This window comes from Podarcis melisellensis (genome assembly GCF_964234715.1).
Source record: "Podarcis melisellensis genome assembly, chromosome: 5".
NCBI lineage: Eukaryota > Metazoa > Chordata > Lepidosauria > Squamata > Lacertidae > Podarcis > Podarcis melisellensis.
The window spans coordinates 76,407,674-76,431,697 of NC_138537.1; the positions used below are offsets into that span (position 1 = coordinate 76,407,674).

The 24,024-nt window shown below is 45.5% G+C and overlaps 1 protein-coding gene across 14 annotated transcripts in view; it reads left to right on the plus strand.

Annotated features, from left to right (window-relative positions):
- Nucleotides 1–23,743, plus strand: part of LDB3 (LIM domain binding 3) — a 149,764-nt gene extending 126,021 nt beyond the window's left edge. For 12 of the 14 annotated variants that reach the window (XM_081913600.1, XM_081913592.1, XM_081913602.1 and 9 more), the window contains 6 exons: nucleotides 958–1,097; nucleotides 12,524–12,845; nucleotides 15,712–15,892; nucleotides 17,399–17,519; nucleotides 17,893–18,008; nucleotides 18,859–23,743. In XM_081913600.1, the coding sequence (XP_081769726.1) occupies nucleotides 958–1,097; nucleotides 12,524–12,845; nucleotides 15,712–15,892; nucleotides 17,399–17,519; nucleotides 17,893–18,008; nucleotides 18,859–18,948 (970 nt within the window). In that variant the 3' untranslated portion in view covers nucleotides 18,949–23,743. Of the gene's footprint in view, nucleotides 1–957; nucleotides 1,098–12,523; nucleotides 12,846–15,711; nucleotides 15,934–15,972; nucleotides 16,004–17,398; nucleotides 17,520–17,892; nucleotides 18,009–18,858 lie in introns of those variants that run through there. The other 2 variants (XM_081913601.1, XM_081913593.1) reach the window with 2 other exon arrangements.
- Nucleotides 23,744–24,024: the final 281 nt, after the last annotated feature.

Consider the following 24,024-nt stretch of genomic DNA (forward strand, 5'->3'; position numbering starts at 1 on the left):
AGGAAAGGCGCGCTGCGCCTCCCCACTGTCCCCTGAGCTTGTGGGGCTGGCGGTGGGGCTCTCCTGAAGCCTGGAGAGCGAGAGGGGTCAGCGAAAGCCTGCGTTCGCCCCATAGGATGCACACACATTTCCCCTTCATTTTTGGAGGGGAAAAAGTGTGTCCTATAGGGCGAAAAATACGGTAACAACAACAACAACAACAACAACAACAACAACAACAACAACAACAACAACAACAACATGACATCAGGAAGGAGATGGCTACTCCAGATCTTCCTCGGTGGCTTCACTGTTCCCACAGAAATGAGTTCAGTTGAAATGGCTCCCCCCACTCCACTTTTAGAAACACTACTGTAACTACTTTAAATCACCATCTCCCATGTGCACCATACGTGACATTCCCAAGTCAGTGAACCGGCAAGAACAGTCACAAGGCAAGCTCAGTTGGTAGAGCATGAGACTCTCAATGTCAGGGTCATGGGTTTGAGCCCCACATTGGGCAAAAGATTCCTGCATTGCAGGGGTTGGACTAGATGACCGTTTGGCTCCCTTCCAACTCTACTATTCTATGAAATGCACCCCACCTTTACCCATCTTCCTTGGAATCTGAAGCAATGAACCATTTTCCCTTTTGAAATCTCACCTTTTTCTATGGGGCTAGCCATATTTAGCACCCCTAAGAGTTCTCCAATGTAATGTTTTGCAGATGTACTAAGAGCAACTCAATGCCTCTCCTTTATTAAATATGTTTTCAACCCAGTCTTTTAAAACACCAGCATTAGAATTACATGCTGGCTGTACTGAGTTTTAAGGTAACAATCTCTCCATCCTTGCCTCTGGAACTTTCTGGTAGGTTCTCACAACGTTCTATGGAAGCCACCATTCAACAGATGCTTCATCGGTCTTAATCCTGTGGTATATATGCATGAATTGCTCACAGCTTTGCTTTGGTTTTAGAGGCCCAGGCCAATCTTATACATCAGCTCCAGCTTCCCACAGCCCTGCTCCTTACCCAGGCTACAGTGAAGCCCCGGCTCCTGCCTCAAAGCCCAGAGTTGTCACCACTGCCAGCATCAGGCCTTCGGTCTATCAGCCAGGTAAGGAGACTTCAAACTGCTAACACAAGGGGCTGCCTTTTGCTACATCAGATACTACAGAGCAGTGTTTCCCAAACTTGGGACTCCAGCTGTTTTTGGACTACAACTCCCATCATCCCTAGCTAGCAGGACCAGTGGTCAGGGATGATGGGAATTGTAGTCTAAAACCAACTAGAGACCCAAGTTTGAGAAACACTGGTAAAGAGCTTGCTTAGAAGGCATTATCAACATAGTGAGTCAGGTACTTGTCTGGTCCACAACTCACATTTTCTGTGATTTTTGTTTACTATGTCTATCTGCTGCCTTTCTACCGATGCAACCAAGGTCATTTATAGTTTAAAATAATGGCAGATAAGCATGGTATAAAAGTGAGGGGGGGAGGAGGAATGAGGAAAATAAGAACATTCAGTACGAATTCATACAACATGTTTCAAAACTGGGGAAATGGCCAGGTTCACTGAGGCAGACAGTTCTGGGAAGGAGGGAGTCAAATGGCAATTGGTCTGAGCCAAGCCAGTGGAATAGGCCTTGTTTTTGGCTCTCCTTTGGAAGCAGACAGGTAAAAATTTTATTATTATTATTATTAAGTACAGTGGTACCTCAGGTTAAGTACTTAATTCGTTCCGGGGGTCTGTTCTTAACCTGAAACTGTTCTTAACCTGAAGCACCGCTTTAGCTAATGGGGCCTCCTGCTGCTGCCACGCCCCCGGAGCATGATTTCTGTTCTTATCCTGAAGCAAAGTTCTTAACCTGAAGCACTATTTCTGGGTTAGCAGAGTCTGTAACCTGAAGCGTATGTAACCTGAAGCGTATGTAACCCGAGGTACCACTGTATTTTGCATTCCCATTTTCAGTGCTATTTTTCTAGAAAAAGAGGGTGGTATACAAAGTAGTACATTATTATTATTATTATTATTATTAGGTTATCAGGAGCTCAGAAAGAACAGCCAGGGAATGTTGCTGTTGCCTTGCCTTGCCCTGTTGACAGGGTTGGGAGGAGTTTCTTCACATCCTGGGTGTCTTGTCCATGTCCCTCTAGTCCAGCCTTTCTCAACCTTGGGTCCCCAGATGTTGTTGGACTACAACTCCCATCATTCCTAGCCGGCATGACCAGTGATCAGGGATGATGGGAGTTGTAGTTCAAGAACATCTGGGGACCCAAGGTTGAGAAAGGCTGCCTAGTCCTAGTGTGGTGTAGTGGTTAAGAGCGATAAACTCATAATCTGGTGAACTGGGTTCGCATCTCTGCTCCTCCACATGCAGCTGCTGGGTGCCCTTGGGCCAGTCACCCTTCTCTGAAGTCTCTCAGCCCCACTCATCTCACAGAGTATTTGTTGTGGGGGAGGAAGGGAAAGGAAAATAGTAGCTGCTTTGAGACTCCTTCAGGTAGTGATAAAGCAGGATATCAAATCCAAACTCTTCTTTTTCTTCACTCCCCCCCTCCCATTTTTGTGCCTACAGGACATCCTTTTCACTAATAGAGACAGCCAGTGATTAGAGTGTTGGACTGTGGGGAGATCCCCACAGGTTCAAATCCCACTCCACCACAATGCAAACTGCGCAAACATGGGCCAGTCACGTTCTAGTAGTATATGGCTACCATATTTTTTTTCAATGAAACCAGGGACACTTTTTAAATTTTTTTTGAAGCTGACTAGCAACAGGGAGTCAGTAGTGTTGGATGGTGAGGCAAAAGACCCTGGGCCCAAGCACACATGCATATTGTATAAAGGTGCAAACCCCTTCTTTCGCACCCTGTGAAACATAAATGCGCAGAGTTTTTTTACAAACTGGGCAACAGTGCGCCGCCTGCCCGTGACTCCTGAGCCCTCCCGATTTCCTTCCCCCTTTGTTTTCACAGATCAGGGGAGTCACGGGCAAGTGGCTGTTGCCCAGGAGAGGCCAGCCTGGTAGCGCAGTTGGCTCTGGCTGGCTTCAGGAGTTGCTTGCTGCCGTAGTGCAGGGAAAATGGCGGGCGCCACGGCAGCAGGCAGCTCCTGAAGCCAGCCAGAGCCAACTGCGCTACCAGGCTGGCTCTGGGCTGCTAAGGCTGCCACTGCCACGTTTCCCAGGGACAGATTTGCAAATCCAGGGACTGGATCCAGGAACCGGGGACGTCTGGTAACCCTATAGTAGTATAACCTACCTCACATGGTCATGGTGAGGATAAAATGGGGAAGGGGAGAACTGTGAAGGCCACCTTGAGCTCCTTGAAAGGAAGAGGGGGGACGTGAAAATAACATAAAAATAGCAGCTTTACAGGCAACAGCTGAAAATCTGCCTTGAAATATAAATGCTCTTATGCTTCACTTCAAATGATTGCTGTGGCTCCTTGGTGGTATCGTGTTGCTAGTAAGAATTCTTACATAGCTTAGCAATCGTTTGATGTCCTTTGGTTTACTTTAAAATAAAACAAGACACCCTCAGCATGCTTTTGGGAACCTAATCACTTTTTCAGAAATCTGTCGTAGGATTGCAGGTTGCCGTTTCCGAATCCAGTCACAAGGTGGCAGGGTGCCCTAGTTCTTTTTCTAGTTTTGTCAGAACGCTGAGCAGTCTACAGCCTGACTGCTATTTCAACTCCCAGGCCGTAGGACTGGAGCAGATTCAGATGTCAGGAGCGGGCCTGACATGCTGTCAGAAAGAGGTGACAGTCCCTTTCAGCCCTTTCCCCGGAGGTGGGTCGCTGTCAGGAAAGACAAGCAACTCCACTGTATTGCAAGCAGCTTCTTGGAAGAATTTGAGAAGCTACTTGCAATACAGTGTGAGAAGCTGCCATGAAAAGGAAGGGAGGATCCATAAGCCCTTGCACTTGTCTGAACGGGCTCCAGTTGCAGATGTGCAGGCGGTCTCGTTCCGTGGGTAGCGATGCGTATTTCTGGCCAGGCTGAAATGGATACTTAAAACAAAAATAACTCTGGAGTCATTTTGAAATGAGCTTGTGATCCACCTCCCCCTTATTGTCTCTCTTGTTAATAGCATACACTCCAACATTTCTGAAGAAGAAATTGGGACACACACACACCCCGACTAGCCCTTTGCCACCGCACCGCTCACATCCCTGCACCCCCCAAAATCCACTGCCAAAGCTTACCCGCCCACTGCCTTGCCAACTCAAGTGTGTGCATGCCCCGCCACTGCACAGCACCCCACACTGCCGCACACCCGCCACTGTGGCCACAAACACATGAGGAGGGACAGCGGCGTACTTCTGGAAGTGGCACTCTATTTCAGGAAGCAGCGGCCCTCCTTGTGCGTGTGCACTGGCCAGCAGCGGCAAGGTGTGGAGCCAAAGCACACGTCTTTTGGTTCCGCACTCTTTTGGTCCCCCTTGGCTGAAATGGCAGAGTGGCTTCTGTAATTCCAGGATGTACCCGTAAAAATGGGACAGTTGGAGGGCCTGTAACAAGAGAGTTAGAATTTTAGTGTTTCAGCAGTTACATTTAACTTACTGTGTTTTTATTGTTTTTAATATGCCGTGCCTTAACCTGCCTTAGGGCTGTGAATCAAAAGAGGGTGCGCTAGAAACTGCAGTAATAATAATAATAATAATAATAATAATAATAATAATAATAATAGGATAGGATGAACCTCACTTAAGGCCCTAGGTGGGGATCATATTTTAAAGGGCTCTCTTACCTATTTATTTTTAAAACCTCACTGAAAGCAGGAAGCTAGGACAGTCAGGATCACGTTGGGCTACAACCTTTCTCGCTTGCTTGCTTGCTTGCATGCTTGCTTGCTTACTTGCTAGCTTTTTATTTATAGGGTATTTTTCCTTACAAGGGGGGAGCATTAAAAATGGCATTCCCTCACCTGCAGGCCTAATGTAATCCGTTCCAGCCGTCCTGTCACATGTATAAACCAAACTGACTTTTCTGAATGGGGGGAACTTTTCACATGAGGGCACTTGAAATTAAGCAGCTCTGCACCAACACCACCTCTCGTGGGCAGTCTGAGACGCTGCCGTTACGTGCGAGAGGACAGTACCGTCCAAGTCTCCCCATGTCTGAACTGCTTTGAAGTGAGAGAATTTGAAAGTAAATTAGATATGTAAAGAAAGAAAAGAAAAACCACCCACCCTGTTTTGCAGTTCTCAGCAAACTTACCTGGGAGTGGATAAAAGAAAAGAAAAATATTTAAGCCAAAAAATCCACTTACCTGTGAGTAAGTCCTACTGAACACAGTTGGCTTACTTCTGACTAAACTTGCTGAGGGGTTGCAATGTATAATCAGAATGTAGGAGATCCTTCTTCAAGGATAGATTAGATAGATAGATGATGATGATAGATAGATAGATGATAGATAGATAGATAGATAGATGATAGATAGATAGATGATAGATGATAGATAGATAGATAGATAGATAGATAGATAGATAGATAGATAGATAGATAGATATAGATAGATGATAGATAGATATAGATAGATGATGATGATGATAGATGATAGATAGATATAGATAGATAGATAGATATAGATAGATAGATAGATAGATAGATAGATAGATAGATAGATATAGATAGATGCACCCCCCTGCAATCCCTACACAGATCTGGCTGACACAAGCCACAAAACCACAGCTCGCCCCTATACACGAAGCCAAGCCAGAGCACAACTAAGTGCAGTACAGCCATCTTCTCAGAAAAACTCTTCACAAAGTTCAAGAGGTCAAGACACAAAGACTTTAGCAACTAATCCACACCTAATGACCCACCTAAGTGGTACTCAGGATATCACTCAAGAAATCACTCAGGATATCCCTCAAGTAATTAAGGAACAAAAGAAGAAAAGGCACACTAGCCTGGGAACTTCCTCTCTGCCCAGAACATTGGAGGCTATACAACACACCCCCTCAACAGTATTTATAGGAACTCAAACACTGAGATCCTGCTCTGTTCCAGTAACAAGAAGCCGAAAGCACCAGCCTGAAGATGACGAGTGAGACCTCGTCGAAACGTCGCCTAGACACCCCAACTTTTACACGGGAAGACACCCGAGGACACCAAAACCTGCATTCCTGTACCCGTGAAAATCTACGAAAGCATATAGATAGATGATAGATAGATAGATGATAGATAGATAGATAGATAGATAGATAGATAGATAGATAGATAGATATAGACAGACAGACAGATAGATAGATATAGATAGATGATAGATAGATATAGATGCAGCTAAAGTGGAATGGGTCTAACTCTAAAGGAAGCTTTGCTATGCAAGAGCACTTCATACAGGAATGTGTTCCTTACAGTTCCTTGTGTAGCAAAGTTTAGGCTGCTGAGCCTTGGAATGCTCAGAGAACAAAGGCATTTGTCATAGTCAATAGCAACACTATTCTCCAAGTTAAAACATTAACCAGAAACCAGGAGCTTCTGCACGGAATCTGGCAGTCTGCTCCACAATGTGATGGTTTGTCAAGGCTGAGGCAGTGGCGGCAGTCAGAGGTGAACCAATGAATACAGAAAAGCACACCTGAGCAAGGAAGAGCTTGTAGCGCAGGCAAGAGGCCAGCTGACCCAGGAAGCCTTTCATAACACTTCTGGTTTAATGTCCAGCCTGAGTGGGTGGGGCTAGTTTGGAGTTTGAAAATACAGTGGTACCTCGGATTAAGTACTTAATCCGTTCCGGAGGTCCTTACTTAACCTGAAACTGTTCTTAACCTGAAGCACCACTTTAACTAATGGGGCCTCCCGCTGCCGCTGTGCCACTGGAGCACAATTTCTGTTCTCATCCTGAAGCAAAGTTCTTAACCTGAAGCACTATTTCTGGGTTAGCAGAGTCTGTAACCTCAAGTGTATGTAACCTGAAACGTATGTAACCCGAGGTACCACTGTACGCCACATAAAATGCATTAGTTGGGGTTGCCATATTTTGAAGAGCAAAAAAAGAGGACCCATTTGCCGACTTCTACTTTTAACTGTTGATCGCTATGACGACTCTCATTTTACATACCCATGAAAACTTCCAGGACGTGTCCTGGAAAAAGAGGACAGGTGGCAACCCTTTTCTTAGGATGTGGATAGATGTGATGAGGCCAACTCTTCTCCCCCTCGCATAGTTACTCAGATGACCAAAGTTTGTCAAGACTAGGCCTGAAAGTTGGGCTCTCTCCCCCGCACTAGGAGTGCCATTTAGATAGTCCCACCCCTCACCCCATTGAAAATACATTCATTTTTAAAAACACTTTAAATATATCTGTGTGCACATTCTCATACCCTCCAACATTTCTCTGATGAAAATAGGGACGTTCTCTTCAATAATAATAATAATAATAATAATAATAGTAATAGTAATATTTTTTTTATTTATATCCCGCCCATCTGACTAGGTTGCCCCGGCCACTCTGGGAGGCTTCCAACATATATAAAAACATAATAAAACATTAAACATTTTTTTAAAAAACCTTCCCTTGACTTGGGGGTCGCATAACTCCATACCCTCCAACATATCTCCAGTGAAAACAGGGTCATCCTAAGGAAAAGCGGGACATTCCAGGATCAAATCAGAAACCACGATGGCTTCTGTAAATCCAGGACTGTCCCTGGAAAATAGGTGCGCTTGGAGGGTCTGCATTTCACTTTCAAAGTACATTCTTTCCCTCAGAGAATTCTGGGCTCCATAGTTTGTTTAAGTGTTGCTAGGAAATGTAATTGTGAAAAGTAAACTCCAGTGCCCAGAATCTGAGGGAAATAATGTGTTTCAAATGAGCTGTAAAGGAATAGCATTGTCACAGGCCAAGGGAGAACCTTCACACACACACACACTGCATGCACGTAGAGCTGTTTTCACAGGATCTAGAACCCTGATTTTCTTTTTCAGGGTTTGTGGTTGTGGAAAGGGAACCCTTTGTGTGCACACCTCTGAAATGAACACTCTTGGGTGGAGAGCAGGGGCTGCTGCCATGATCCTGCTCCCTCCTCCACCCACCCCCCCGACGTTGAATAGGGGATCCACACTGTGGTGTATATATAAATGACACAATGAGATATAGCTATGATTTCATGTTCAAATGAGTGAGCACTGATTCTTGGAGGTGATGGCAGGGAGGGAGGGGAAACCAGGAACGCTACCAACTCAAGAAAATCTCATTGTTTAATTACAGAGCGTGGAGGTGGGAGGCTTTTGAACTTGGCAATTAGAGATGAAATATCGCCCTCTAATTTTTACTGACTTAATAAATGCCATGAGACAGAAATAGCAGGGCCCTGGGGCTTAGGGTGATTGTGATGGGGGGCAGGCGGGCAGGGGATTTGATTCAGATATCTTTAAACTCTGTTTACCTTTACCGCATGAAAAAGATGAAGCCTGGAGCTAAGGTGGAGAGTGCCTGCTTGCAAAGCAAGGATATTTGTTGTTGCTGCTGGAGAAATGGGGAGGGGAAACCAAACAGAAGGGGTTTTTGTTTTTAAAATATGGGCAAGAAGGAAGAACAGAGCGTGAGACAAGATTTTATTGGGTGCCTGTCAAGAATGCTTATCTAAAACAAGCTTGTTATCGACAGAGCAAGAATCGGACTTGGCACATGTACACACTGTGCCTTTAAAGCACATACAAAACACACAGCTTCCCTCAAAGAATTCTGGGCATTGTAGTTTACTCCCCTCCACACACAGTTACAGCAGCCCTTAACAAACTGCAGTGCCCAGAATTCTTTGAGGAAAAGAACATTTTCCGAATGTACTTGAAAGCTGTCTACACGCTATACCTTTAGCTCTCAAGTTAAGAAACATGCTCTGTGTTGTTGATACCACTGACTGTATTAGAATTCGGCAGTCTTTTCTCTCTCTCTCTCTCTCTCTCTCTCTCTCTCTCTCTCTCTCTCTCTTAAGGGCTGTGTTCCCTCTGGGATATTCCATTGGGAGGGGTGCAGACCTGAGCAGTGATCAGTGCTGTAGCAAAAAGTGGGCACTGTCATCTTTCCTTCTTTCTTTCCTTCTTCCCTTCCTCTTTCTCTTTTTTTCACTTACTCACACATTCACACCCTTCTCCCTCCTAATAAAACCCCCATTCTCTCTCACACACACAAGCCCTTCTTTTTCTTTTTCTCTCTCTCCTCCCTGCCCGCCACACCCCTTCTCCCTCCCCACCCCAGCTCAGCAGGCTGCCACAGAAGAGGACAGGTGGCTCTTGCCATAGGTCCAAGCTGATCATCAGAAGGCAGCTTTTGAAATCAAGCCTTGTGCCTGGGTTAGAAGGTGTTAGAAAAGGATTAGACACATTCTCTCAAAGCATAGGTCCATCTCAACAGCTATTACCCATGACAGTGAAATAATAATAATAATTTATTATTTATACCCCGCCCATCTAGCTGGCTCCCCCCAGCCATTCTGGGCAGCTTCCAACAAAACACTAAAATACAATAGTCTATTAAACATTAATAGCTTCCCTAAACAGGGCTGCCTTTAGATGCCTCCAAAAGTTTGGTAGTTACTTTTCTCTTTGACATCTGGTGGGAGGGCGTTCCACAGGGCGGGCACCACTACCGAGAAGGCCCTCTGCCTGGTTCCTTGTAACTTGGCTTCTCGCAGCGAGGGAACCGGCAGAAGGCCCTTGGTGCTGGACCTCAGTGTCCAGGCAGAACGATGGAGGTGGAGACGCTCCTTCAGGTATACTGGACCGAGGCCGTTTAGGTCAGCACAAAGACTTTGAATTGTGCTTGGAAACATACTGGGAGCCAGTGTAGGTCTTTCAAGTCCAGTGTTATATGGTCTCGGCGGCCGCTCCCAGTCACCAGTCTAGCTGCCACATTCTGGATTAATTGTAGTTTCTGGGTCACCTTCAAAGGTAGCCCCACATAGAGAGCATTGCAGTAGTCCAAGTGAGAGATAACCAGAGCATGCACCACTCTGGTGAGACAGTCTCCTGGCAGGTAGTGTCTCAGCCTGCGTACCAGATGGAGCTGGTAAACAGCTGCCCTGGACAAAGAATTGACCTGTGCCTCCATGGACAGCTGTGAGTCCAGAATGACTCCCAGTCTGCGCACCTGGTCCTTCAAGGGCACAGTTACCCCATTCAGGACCAGGGAGTCTTCCACACCTGCCCGCCTCCTGTCCCCCCAAAACAGTACTTCTGTCTTGTCAGGATTCAACCTCAATCTGTTATCTGCCATCCATCGTCTAACCGCCTCCAGACACTCACACAGGACCTTCACCGCCTTCACTGGTTCTGATATGAAAGACAGGTAGAGCTGGAAATGGAACATCCATGTTCAGGGGCAGCCTACCAGGTGCCAGGGACACCAACAGCGGAGAGCTGTCGCTGCCCTGCCTTGTGAGCTTCCCAGGGACCACTGGGCGGCTGCATTTGAAAACAATGACCCTAGCCGGCATCTCCCACCTGAAGTGGGGCAGTCCAGTAAGAAACAACATCACAGGCATCTGCTGATCCTATAGCTGAGCTCTCTTGATTTGCACAGCCAGGAGTGAGTTATCAGAACACAGCTGAACTGCTGTGGCCATAGTTAGATGCACCCCATAAAAACACATGCCTATCTGGCAAGAGTGCAAGGAGAATGAAAGCATGGCTAATCAATAGATGGGGGAAGGGTTCATTCATAGAATGTCTGCGCCAGGTAAGGCTGGCAGAGCCCTTTGTCCAAAACCCTTCAGGGCCTCTGCTAGTTTCCTTAGTTGCAGACGGATCCAAGGGCTGATTCGGTTTAAGGCAGCTTCCTATGTTTTTATGGAGTGGAAGGGAGGAAGAGATCTTGATTCCTGGGTGCCTGCAAAGGGTTAATTGCTGCTGCCTATTTTACGCCCTGGGCATTACAGCTGTTTGTGAATGGAGGCATTATACCTAAGGCGGAGCATAATATTAGAGCCCAGCACAATGGGGGCATTCTCAAAAGGCAGCTGGATTTCAGGAGGGACCCTATGGATGGGTGTATGTATGTATGTATGTATGTATGTATGTAGGAGGGAGGGAGGGGAGAGGTCAGGAAGCCCCCAAACAATACCACAGCTGTGCGTCAAGAAGTACTAGGGAATTTAGCTGCGGCCAGCAGATCAGATCAAGCTCACACTTTGGAAAAGTGAGCAGTCTTGGAAGGGAACCAGCAACAAATGGGGGGAGGGGGGAGCAGAGAGGTCGGGTTGGAGGCAGCGCATTTCAGGAAGAAAGGCAAGCCCCGACGCTTTTAATAGAAGTAGAGAGGGACGTTAAGGGGAGGGGGTAAGAGTCAGGAAACAGCGTTATGATGGAGACAAAAATACTTTCCATTCCTGGGTGGGTGGGGGGGAATGGGGAGTCCCTGCAGCTGTCCTCCATTCAAAAGAACTATGCAGTGCAATGCATGAGAACTGAGTTGCAAGCCTGTCTTTCTGGGGAATTTGCCCAGACACGTTTCTTTCTGGAGGAAGAAAAAAGTTGCTGTTTTGTTTGTTGCACAGGAACACAAAGCTTCTGCCTGGTTCAGAGGAATCAAATTGGAATAAAGCTGCTGGCACCATGCACATAACCAAGGGGGGGGGAGAGACGGGGGAGACTGCTGACCCCCCAAAAAACCAGTAAAAATAAATACAAATCAATACAAATCTGAGGTTCTGCCCCCCTAACAAAAGCCTGCCCCCCCAACCAAACTCCTGGCTATGCCCATGTCTGGCACCCTTTTTCAATTACAGTTGGCCAAGGTGTTGCTGTTTTTTGTGTGTGTTTTTTTACAGTGTTGGATGGCACCTATTGGAACTGGTTGTGTGGAAGACAGGGAGACCACCAGTAGGTGGCGCCAGAGCCAATGCCAGGCAGATCCAAGCTTTTGCCCCCATCCTCCTCCCTACCTAGTTATATAATGACAACATTGAGACTTGAGGAGGAGGAGGAGGAAGCAAAACAGCCAGTGCCATACTCTAGATTGGATATAAATAAGGAGCCAGGAAGGCGGGGGCTGGCTGAGGTTCCGCATTCACCCTAGCCAGTCTCCAACGATATACATCCTTGCACACACATTTGCCCACCTACCTGAATTAAGCCCCCTTGAAACAGTGGGTCTTAACTTCTGACTGCACCATAGGCCACCACAACCCAAGGACTTTCCATATTTTGCTGCAGCAGATAAGAAAAGTCCTTCAGGTTTGCATATATATCAGTCGCATGCCGCATTTATTCAAATGCACTGGAGGTATTTACTCTTTCCATCCTCCCTGAATAAAACCTAGCTGCTGCTGCAATGTTACTGTAGGTGACCTTGATAATCATGGCCAAACCGAGACTCGGCAGTGGCTTTTATCGTTGACTTGGCTCCAGAGACAGGGGCTTATCTGATATCCTTGGATCAGCTGCGCAGCACTTGATTTGTGATAATGGGCTGGGCGGCAGTTGAGGTCACCTGAGGCCGTTGTGGCTTGAAGGAGGTTCTGGTCAATACTGCGGCTTGCAATAGTGAAAATAAAGGCAGCTGAATGAACACTGTTTCCTTTCCTTAACAGCAGCTCCGGCGCCAGCCCCAGTGCCTGTTCACACCCAAGCTCCAAGCCAAGCGGAGCCTTCAAGCCGTCCTCCCTGGATCACGGACGACTCCTTCTCCCAGAAGTTTGCTCCGGGGAAAAGCACCACCACTGTCACCAAGCATATCCTGCCACGGGGGGCTCCGGTGCCACCCCCGCCAGCCTCAGCCCCCACGTACCCACCTCCTTCCATCCCGGCCTCTTCACAGGCTCCGGCAGTTGCCCGGGGAACGATTCAGAGGGCTGAGCGTTTCCCAGCCAGCAGCCGGACTCCGCTGTGCGGACACTGTAATAGCATCATCAGGTATGCCAGTGGGACTCTTCCGAGGGAGGGGGAATGGGAAAGCATCCCATCGCAGAGCAATTTAGACCAGTGGGCCAGGATTCCTGTGAGGTTGAGCAGGGCTTTGGCCCTTAAGACAGGAGGAAAGATGTGTTGTTGTTGTTGCTGCTGCTGCTGAGACACTGCTATTTCTCCCTGGACTCACAAACTAGGCCTTGGCTACATGTGGCCAGCACAAGCTTTGTGGAAGGCTGACTTAAGAAAGAGCTAAAATACTTGTCGAACACACAGTCATGTAGAGATACGAAGATGGAGCCGGTGTGGCAGCTACAATCTAGTGGAAGGATCTCCGGAAGACAGTACAGTCATACCTCGGAAGTCAAACACCTTGTGAGTCAAACTTTTGACTCCCAAACGCCGCAAACCCGGAAGTGAGTGTTCCGGTTTGCGAATGTTCTTTGGAACCTGAACGTCCTATGTGCAGGGGCTTCCTGCAGCCAATCGGAAGCCGCGCCTTGGTTTCTGAACATTTTGGAAATTAAACGGACTTCTGGAATGGATTCTTTTTGACTTCCAAGGTAAAACTGTATAAAGCTAGCTTTCTCACCCTGATGAGCAGCAAAACTTGGGTGCACTGAAGGATGAAGAAGGAAAGCAGCCTTGAAAAGGACTTTTGAACAAGGATCTCTGCTTCAGCAAGCAGGGCCCTGGAGGAGCAGAAACAGAGGGCTCCTCCACACTTCCTCCCCCCCCCCCCCCCCGGCCAGGAAAACCCGCTATTTACTGTTGAATCGGAGCAAGCATCAATCAGGTTTTCTCCAGAGTGATGTCTGCTCCGATTTAGCACTAAATAGGAGATTTCCTTGGGTATAGCAGTGGGGCAAAGGCAAAACTGCTTGGAAGGCACGACACAAGTAGAAAACCGTTCAGGCACATGCTTTATAGGCATGGGACAAGGGGGCGTGTGGACAACCCCGAAGGAGAGCCCTGAAAAGGACTTCTGAACCCTTAGCAGCAAGCAGGGACCCAGAGTTGCAAACACCAAAGGCTGTGAAGGAAAAGCAGGGGAAGATGATGGAGTTGGACCCTGGATTCTGGCTGTCAGCAGGAGGGATTTCCAGCTGCAAAGTGACCCAGCAGCAAGTACCACACAAAGGAAACTGGGAGTGGTCTTAGTAGCCTAGTTTTTAGACCTTTTGGGGGAAGGTGTCCTTCCTTCCTAAACAGCTTTTAATTTCCTATGCCTCTTTTCACTCTGCATTTATGGTCAGGATGCTCCCCACCCTGATAAGATTGTCTTCTGCAGAGGCAATTGGTGTAAGTCACTCTGATTAAATTTGGCCTTGGGGCACACTGTTGCAATGGGATTTTGATTGGATTTTGCCCAAAGCTAAGCTCTATGCACAAGGCAGGCAACATCTTCTTTGTTAAGGTGATCCATGGAATTGATCACCTTTCTCATGCTGCTGCTACTAGTCTCCTTACCTTGCAGAGGAAACCACACTGAAGCCATTGAAATAATAATAATAATAATAATAATAATAATAATAATAATAATAATAATAATAATTCGTATAGGCCATGGGTAGGCAAACTAAGGCCCAGGGGCTGGATCTGGCCCAATCACCTTCTAAATCCGGCCCGCAGATGGTCCAGGAATCAGTGTGCTTTTACATGAGTAGAATGTGTCATTTGATTTAAAATGTATCTCTGGGTTATTTGTAGGACATAGGAATTTGTTCTCCCCCCTCCCCCCCCACATAGTCCACCCCTCCCCCAAGGTCTGAGGGACAGTGGACCGGCCCCCTGCTAAAAAAGTTTGCTGACCCCTGGTATAGGCCATACTGGAGTAGAATTTCTCCCAGGCTTTTGTATCTAGCAGCCTGCCAGCATGGTAGAGAACCAAGCAATTATTATTAGCGCTTTTGGGAAATAAGACTTATCTATGCATTTATATTCAGTAGGAATATATCACCATCTGCCCTGTTCTTATGTACACTTCAGAACTGGTATGCATTTAAAACTAGGTACTTATATGCACTTAAGAATCACTAACGACAGTGGAAGCATATGCAGGGCACTTGAATTATGTCGCAAGGTGTCATTTCTACTTATCTGGTTGAGAGTACAAACTGTTCTTATCCAAGGCTGAATATAAAGAAACAGCATATTCAATTATGCCTACTTTATCTAATTCTCCTGATAGCAACACTAGGTCAGCGTCATTCAGATTTTTCAGCTTGGGGCATTTCTACATTACAGATATGAACTTAGAAGTGATTCCTTCTTTGCAACGGCTTTTAGGAATCCTAGTTTGGGAGAGATGCTTGCAATATTTTAACAGACAATTCTGAGCAAAGGCTGTTGTGGCGCCTTAGGGTTTTCCTGCTCCAAGTATCTAGCGTGAAACTGCCATGCGTCCACTCACTTTTTAAGGGGCATCTACATGGAACCATCACCCAGTCATTGTCATCCTGCGTTTTCCATGTGGTTCTTCTGTTTTTTCTTAGGTTGCAGGAAGTCTGACTTTTTCGAGAGAATGGAAAAGTAGTGCAATCTCCATGTGTGTAGACGCTCTTCCTTCCGTTGGTGCCCCTAGAGCCAGACCACCAAACAGAAGTCTTGGGCCTTGCTAAAACTTATGCCACAATAAAGGTGCAACAAGACTCTTTTTGTTGCAACAGACTGACACAACTTCCCCTCTGGGAGGCGGTTTTTCAGGACCCCCATCAAACCGTCATTTCCCAGGATTTAGTGGGGAAAGCCAGAGCAAATCAAGTGATATAAAAGCAATGTGAGGTTGCTATATACAGGTAGATCTGTCCTTCACATTTGTAACCTTTGGATGTTTCTGTCCTGCGATTTAAACCCTGGATGTGTTTTACAGGGGTCCTTTCCTGGTAGCCATGGGTCGTTCTTGGCATCCCGAGGAATTCTACTGCGCTTACTGCAAGGCATCCCTGGCTGACGTCGGCTTTGTTGAGGAGCAGAACAGTGTGTACTGTGAGCGTTGCTATGAGCAATTCTTTGCCCCTACCTGTGCCAGATGCCACACCAAGATCATGGGGGTAAGTCTGCAAGCAAGCACAGCCAAATGCCAGCAGAAGACGTGTGGCAGAGTTCTGGCAGAGTTAGGCCTGCAAAGTAGCAATCAAAAAGGATGAATTGTGACCTTGCCAGCACCAGAGGTCAGGCAGTTTCTGGGCCTGTCAACCTGAGGGTGCTGTCTTGGCTTCCATTTGGTTCAGTGTCTGATCAGGTTGTATGTAGCACAGGCTGCCCATGACTGGTAGGTTTTTCTTTAAGCCAGTAAGCAAACATGCCTCTGTTCGCAAGCTGAATTTTGTTTGCTGTGAACTCCATAACTTAATCTAAGCTCATTTACTGGGTTGTTTTGCAACGCATTCATTAAAGTTAATTAAACTTGCTAACAGTGACTCACTAATGAGACATGCTACTGACCTAAATGATGGTGGGCTGTCGGCGCTAGGCGAAAAGGGCAGAGCATCAGATCAAATTGCCTAAGTATGAATTAAAAAGCTGAAAAGAGGAAGCATTTCCTATAGCACCACCTGCACATTTAAACAATTGCCTGACATGTAATTAGCTGTGGCCAGAGTGGTGCATAAATTACTCTGTGTTCTCTCTCTCTCTCTCTCTCTCTCTCTCTTTTCTCTCTCATTTGTTAAAAACACTCTCTAAAATGTGCACTTAAGCTGGCTATTTTTATTGTGATAGAAAAGCAGCCATGCTGGACCCCAAGCTATGCCAAAGGCATCCCCCCTCCCCACCCACAGAGCAGGGGGTTGGTAAGAAACTGGCCTGGGCTCCAGTTGAGAGTGGGGTCCTCCATGGCTGCTGTCCAAAAGCAGGTCTCTAAAGCTTGCTCAGGGTCTTGGTCCATAACTGAAATCTCTTGCCCATCCCAGAAATATGAAATTATGTCTCTGTCAGAGGATCTTGTCTCATTGGCTCTGGGCTCCATAAATATCCTCTCGGAGCCCCAACCTTAATTGTCACCTGTGGGGCAACAGCAGTTCTGTGCTCATCCGCTTAAGGGGCTTTCTCCCCAAAACAAAAAGTGCCAGCCTAAGCTTGTATTCTCGCATCTGAAAAAGACATCTGAGCTGATGCCGGAACCTGGAGGGAGGAACTTGATTATTTTAAACTCAGATTGTAGGCCACATTGACCTTGTGCTCTTAAAGCCCACTCACGGTTTCTGGGGAAATAGGGCCTAGGAAGATGTGTTGTACAGAAGTTTTGGGTGGGTGGGAGATGCTTAATCCACAAACACCCCTTTCCTACCAGCTGATTTGCCCCCCAGCCAACATTCCAGATCTGTGTCGGCTGTGGCAAAAAATTTGGCAGAGCAGATTTGCGGGAGAAAGCCACTTGGGGAGGGAAGGGTTTAGCCCCCTCCCACTCCACTTGGCCCAAGGCTTCTTCCCTCCAGTTAAGGAAGAACATATCGTCGTCCTATCCTTCACTGCCCTGGCCTGACACATCTGTCTCTCTCTCCGTGAATGCCCTTTCAGTGGTGAACAATACATCTGCTACTCTGCTTGCCTTTCAGGAAGTGATGCATGCCCTTCGGCAGACTTGGCACACAACTTGCTTTGTCTGTGCTGCCTGCAGGAAGCCATTTGGGAATAGCCTCTTCCATATGGAGGATGGAGAGCCCTACTGTGAGAAAGGTATTGCACACCCAGCTTATGCTCCTGGAAATCTTACGGACAGTGTTGCTCAGTGTCTTATGCTCCCCCAGCCCTCTGTTCTTTCGGAAACCTCTGCACGCAAGCAAAAAGCGTGGCTGCCCAAGAGAATGGAATAACTGGGCACTGCGCCTATTCTCCCCACCAACCCTCCCATTTGAAACTGTGCCCACACTTTGCACATGGATTTGCCCTCAAATGTTTTGAATAGGTGGCAGAAGGAGAGAAATAAGCCATTCCAGAACAAGTTTGCAAGGCTGAAAAACGCAATTCCAAGCAACAATAAACCCAGCAGATCTGGAAGAAAGTTAGCTGTTTTGCATTCTAAATGTTGGTTTTTTGTTTCCCTTTCTAGACTATGTGGCCTTGTTCAGCACCAAATGCCATGGGTGTGACTTCCCTGTCGAAGCAGGAGACAAGTTCATTGAAGCCCTTGGACACACTTGGCATGACACCTGCTTCATTTGTGCTGTAGGTTTCTTGCATCAAAACATACTGGGGCTTTACAGTCCTCCTCTTGCTAAGCTTCCCATGCAGCAAATTCGTGGCACTTCAGTTTCTTTCTGGACTGTAGCATTATGACTGCAGCGGGTGGGAGGTTCACTATATAGGAGGGTTCTAGGGTAGTCTTCTTCCTGATGCACCAGTTTTCTACCTCCAAGGCATTTTTCACTTGGTGCAGATGGGGGCTTCCTGAGGGCAGACTGTCTATATTTTTGTGTGCACCTCTCTCTCGTTGCCTAGGTTAGTGCCAGCCTGGTGTAGTGGTTAAGAATGGTGGACTCGTAATCTAGTGAACCGGGTTCGCTTCGCTGCTCCTCCACATGCAGCTGCTGGGTGACCTTGGGCTAGTCACACTTCTCTGAAGTCTCTCTGCCTCACTCACCTCACAGAGTGTTTGTTGTGCGGGAGGAAGGGAAAAGGAGATTGTCAGCTGCTTTGAGACTCCTTCACAGAGGTGCCCAAACTTTTTTCAAAGAGGGCCAGATTTGATGAAGTGAACATGCATGAGGGCTGGCCAAAGTGGTTAACCTTTTTTAAAGACTGAAGTTGTTGACCTTTTATTACAATTTTACCCCAAAGTTGTTGACCTTTCATTGGGATTTTACACCAGGAAATAAACTGCCACAGGGGCTGGATTAGTCCCCCAAAGCGAACCTGTCTTAAGGGAAGTGAAAGGCGGGATATCAAGTCCAAATTCTTATTCTTCTTCTTCTCTTAGGGGTGGACTCACATGCCATTTTGTTGAACTCGTGAAATTTGAATGCTGCCTTTCACCCTCTTTGATTACACGTAATATCCCTGTATTCTTAATTTTCAGGTGTGCCATGTGAATTTGGAAGGCCAGCCATTTTATTCGAAGAAGGATAAGCCGCTATGCAAGAAGCATGCACACGCCATCAATGTCTAAAGGAAGAACTAGAAGCTAAAGGCAAAGTGAAAAGTTTAGGAGTTGGCTCAACAAACGAAATATAGATAGTTATGGATTTCTCATGACCGGGACGGGAGGGGTCAGGGGAGGTAATGAATTTTGAACCTTCTGACATTGAATTCAGCTGCTTTTTCTATGTGCAGATCTTTCTCCTACATATTTCATATTAAAAAAAGGAAATGAATATTCAAAACTTGACAGTGAAACATTGCTGCAAAGATTTAAGCAAAATGAATGGGGGGGGGGTCATTTATAAAACGGTTGCATAAAATTACAAATACTGAATATTTTCTGGTGTGTGTGTGTTCAGCACCGTACACTTAAAGCTTATACTTCACAACAGTGCTTTAAAAAAAAACACCATTATTAATATTACTTTACAACTCAAAAGTGTCAAAATAGTAGGCGTAGCATAACTTTTATAGTCGATAGTGATAGGTCAACTGAGTGTTCCTCACAAAACAAACAGTTTAGACTCTAGAATGACTTTTATGAACCTCATAGCGTTAACTAAAAACACCCCATTGGTCAAGGCTTGCAATCAGAACACAGCATAGGGTATGTCCACACTTCATCACACAGATGTGGAACTGTCTTCCTTCTAGTATGTACAGTTCCACATCACCCTGGTAACTGAATATGGAGGAATCCTGGAAGGCGGGACCAGTGATGTGGTCCTTTCCTTGCATGAGCATTGTGCTCCCTCCCAGCTGGTGAATACTTGAATGGAAATAAGCCACATCCTGGGTTCCCATGCATCTCCTTCATCCTCACATTGTTGGAGCGACACAAGACCACCTTGGGGCAGCACCATGACTGTGAATTGGCCCTGATATTAGTTGGGATAGAGTGTGGAGTAAGCTCAGCCCTATTTTGCCCATACCTGAATTTGCATGGTAGCCATTTCCCTGTGATGCTATGGCCATGACACATGCGTGTCTATACCGCAACCACATGTACAGGGCTCATTGCATGAGTCTTCCTGCCAGAAAGAGTGGCATTTGGGTAGCGATCATGCAAGGGGGGAAATGAAACCAGGCAGTCAGCTTTGCCCAAGTTGTTACGGTGTTCACATGCATGAAGCAATCCTGTGGGATAGAGCTACAGAGAAGCTGTCGCCACAAGGCTCTGGATATATATGAAGGGAATTGTCTGTTGGGGTGGTTGGTAGGAGAAGCGAGTAGGGAGGAAATAAGCTAGTTGACTATAATTCCTGTTGAGAAGAGAAGCAACAGAGAGTATATAGCATTAAAGAGTTTTAGCTGATTACCTCATTCAGAGCATCACAAGGGAACCAGTTTTCCCCAGTCTGCTGCTACAAAAGAGGAAAGCCTGGAGAGGATCCGCTCTGTATTTCTCTGTGTAGCTGAGAAACATTTCCTCTTGCTTGTCCTCTCATCTTATGGGTGCAGGGAAAATAGATAGTGTAATCTCAGCTCCCAAAAGGACAATGGAGTCCAGAGCAGCCAGGGGCAATTCAAACCCTTATTTCTGCTAAAACTGATACCTTTCACAGGGCAGCCCTGAATGACCTGCATGCTCAGTTCTAACTGTGATTAGATTCTTAGATAACGTCACCTCTGAAGTGTGATTGTGTTTGCTGCTGCAAGAAAATGAAGCTTTTGGAAATTAGAGTAGTATTAGAGTAACGCCTTTTGAACAAATCATGCACAATATCTGAACAAGTATACTTATTGTAGCTTTTGTATTATTGAGACTGGCAGCATGTATTTATTCCGTCTGTAGGTTTGGATATTTAAGCAGTTAGTATCAAGCAACTGTCTACTCAGAGGAGCATCCTAATCTGTGATCTAGGCATGGAAGGATTATGTCAGTGTTAGTAACATCTGAGTGCGCAAAATGGTCATAATCTGAAGCCATTTACTTTGAAATCATCCCAGTGTTGTACCCTCCAGTAAATAGCTTTGGAATTGAAGGTTATAGTAACACATACTTAGCATTCATGAAAAGGGAAAAGAACCATCTGATTTTAAGGATGTTGACTATTGGACTCTTGAGTATTTAAATAGCACCCCCTTTTAAGTAGTGTTTTATTATTTACTAGATGTCAAAAAATTGGGGGGGGCCTGCTTTATCTTGCTCTCAAACACTATGCCTTTTTAAAAGAAATAAGTTATGGAATGCACTTTTAAGACCACTTTTGATTTCTGCAGGAGAATGTTCAGCACAGTTTCCCAAACTTGGGTCTCCAGCTGTTTTTGGACTACAATTCCCATCATCCCTGACCACTAGCCACCTGCTAGCTGGAAACGACGGGGGCTGTAGTCCCAAAACAGCTGGAGACCCAAGTTTTGGGAAACCCTAGTTTAGCATATGCTTTGCTATCTGGTTGAAATCAATTTGACTTAAAGGTGCTCAACTTTGGCAGGATCCTGCCCTGATTTTCCCCTTTCCCTTAGACTGGAGGACAAACCACAAGGTTAATGTTTTTGTATGCAACATTTTGCTCCTTTTACTCAGTCTCTATGTTGGATAGATAAGCATATCTGACCTCCAGAATATATGCAAGTACAGCACTTTAATTCTTCTTGGTCTTGTCATTTTAACAAGGACTGCAGAACTGTGTGGTTAATTGTTCTTCTTTTAAAAGAATCTCTAGCATTTTAGTCAAACTTTAAAAAAAAAAATTATATACAAGTCATGCTGGTTTTCTCTTTACATCTTAGGAACTGGAGACAATTAGAATAGTTGGTGGCAGTGAAACTTTCTGTGATCTGAGAAGTCAACCACGCACGAATAGGACTCAATTATCACACTGCTCTTTTTTCCACTTCAGATTATCTCTGGCGGGCACTTTCTACCAATAAAAGGACAGTGAGCCACATTTATTGCTTCACAACAGAATGGCAAACCCTACAATAGATCATGGGTTGACTGCACTGTGACAACTCTGTCATTAATCACTCAGTTGTCACTTAGGGCCCATTCTTAAGTTGCAGGGGTAGCATTGCTGTTGCTGCCCTGCGACTGGATCCCATGCTCTTCCAATAACGTTTGGATGACTAAAACCACAAGGGTGAGCATCTCTCACCTGCTCCGCTGTTCCTAAGTGGTAGATGCATTTGCCCCCTTGTTTGCTGCCACAATCCTGCCATTATTTATATACCCTATTGTATACGTCTCTGCCAGAAGTCTCTGCATGTTTAGGTGGTAGTTGTAGAGTGTGACCCTAAACACGTTTAACTTGAAAAGGGTTCCATTGATGCTGGTGGCTGCTCAGAGCCAGGGCAGGTGTTGCTGTAACCAGTTTACCTGCAGAAATAGCTGCTCTGCACAAATGAGTAGCAGAATACAGGAGGGCACAAATGGGAGATTGCGGCTGCCTTTCTGAGACTAGAAAACCATTGCAGATAAGGGGATAAGATCTCCCACGGGGGTTTTTTCTTTCCATGTTACATGACTCATGCAAGTCAGCCATTTTCATTATCCGTTTATCTTGTTCCTGTTTTATCTGTCAGACAGGAAGATTGTGGGGTATAAATAAATAATTCTCACATGCAAAGCCCTGAGCAGGCATGGCCAAACTTGGCCCTCCAGATTCTTTGGGACTACAATTCCCATCATCCCTGACCACCGGTCCTGTTAGCTAGGGATGATGGGAGTTGTAGTCCCAAAACATCTGGAGGGCCAAGTTTGGCCATGCCTGCCTGAAAGTAACATCTGCAGTGGCTCTTACTGCTCAGTAAATGTATCTAGCATCAAAGAGTTAACTTTAAGTAGTATCTCACATATCTGCCCCGCCAAGACCACTCTTTTTAAGAAAAAGAATATGCATGTGTAATACAGAGTAGGGCCTATAGTCAAGTAGAAAATTAACTGCTGAGGGAAGGAAAACACTAGGCAGGTTCAGCTGTTCACCGTTTTTTGTGACCTGTAACTATTACCTACTAAAATAATTTTGTTCCTATTTTGTTTCACTAGCAAGAGTGGTGATTGTTTTTGCTTCTTTTATTCCTAGAAGTCAAATACTGTACCTGTGAATGACCAAATGGTGAAAGTTGCATTAAATCATTTTAGGGGATTTGATAAATTATATCAAGTGATATTTAAGTAAACACTATAACTTTTATTTTTTCTAAAGTTGAAACTCACCAATATCTATTTAAAACTTTCTGGGTGCAATCCACATCATGGCAAACCTTCCATCTGGATTTGCAACCCCTTTGTAGTTGGCTTTTGATCTGTTTGCCTCGAGGACAATACATGTTGCATAAGTCATAGACATTCAGAAAAACATTTCATGTAATTTACCACTGCATGCTAAAAATCAAGTTTACAAAAATAAAACCAATACACACAAGCAAATGGCACAGGTTTGGTCCTTCAGCGGTCAGTAGCTTGGATGAAATATTTATTTCAGAGCTCGCTCTGTATTCAGTAACATGGATGCTGCAGCAGTAACTAAAAAATAGCATCTGCTGCTAGGACACGTAATTTTAAATAGGAAGGCCTGGTAATAGGTGCTGATATTTTGTAAAAAAAAATGAAAGTTATTCGCATTTGCAGCTCAGTGATTTGGTCTCTGCAGCAATCACACTATGCATCTTGCTTTTTTAAAATGTATGGAAATATTGATTTGACACCACAAGTGACCTTACTTTTACATATGGGTTTGGTTTTGAACACCTAGGTTTTTATTTCAGATGTTCATTGTAATGTGTGATTTGTGAGGTGTGAGTGAATATACTTTGCATGGATTATATGTGCCAACACAAATAAAATATTCTGCACCCTTCAAAAGAAAAAAGAAAAAGGACCCAGCGCTGTGAAAATTCTTTCTCAACTTTATAGAGAATGAAAGAAAATTTATCAGCCAGGAATACTCTCATTTAAAAAGCCATCTTCTGTTTTCAACTGTTTTATGAAAAGTAGTTCTGAGATACATAGGTTCACACATAACATTACAACTTGGTTAACATTAACCAAAATGCTGAGTCATTTGGATTTTTTGCCCCTTTTCATTCATGGCTGTGTAGCCTTTGGGTGGTTGACTGCTCCTTAAACATATTTAAAGAGGAGGTCTGGGCTTGCCTG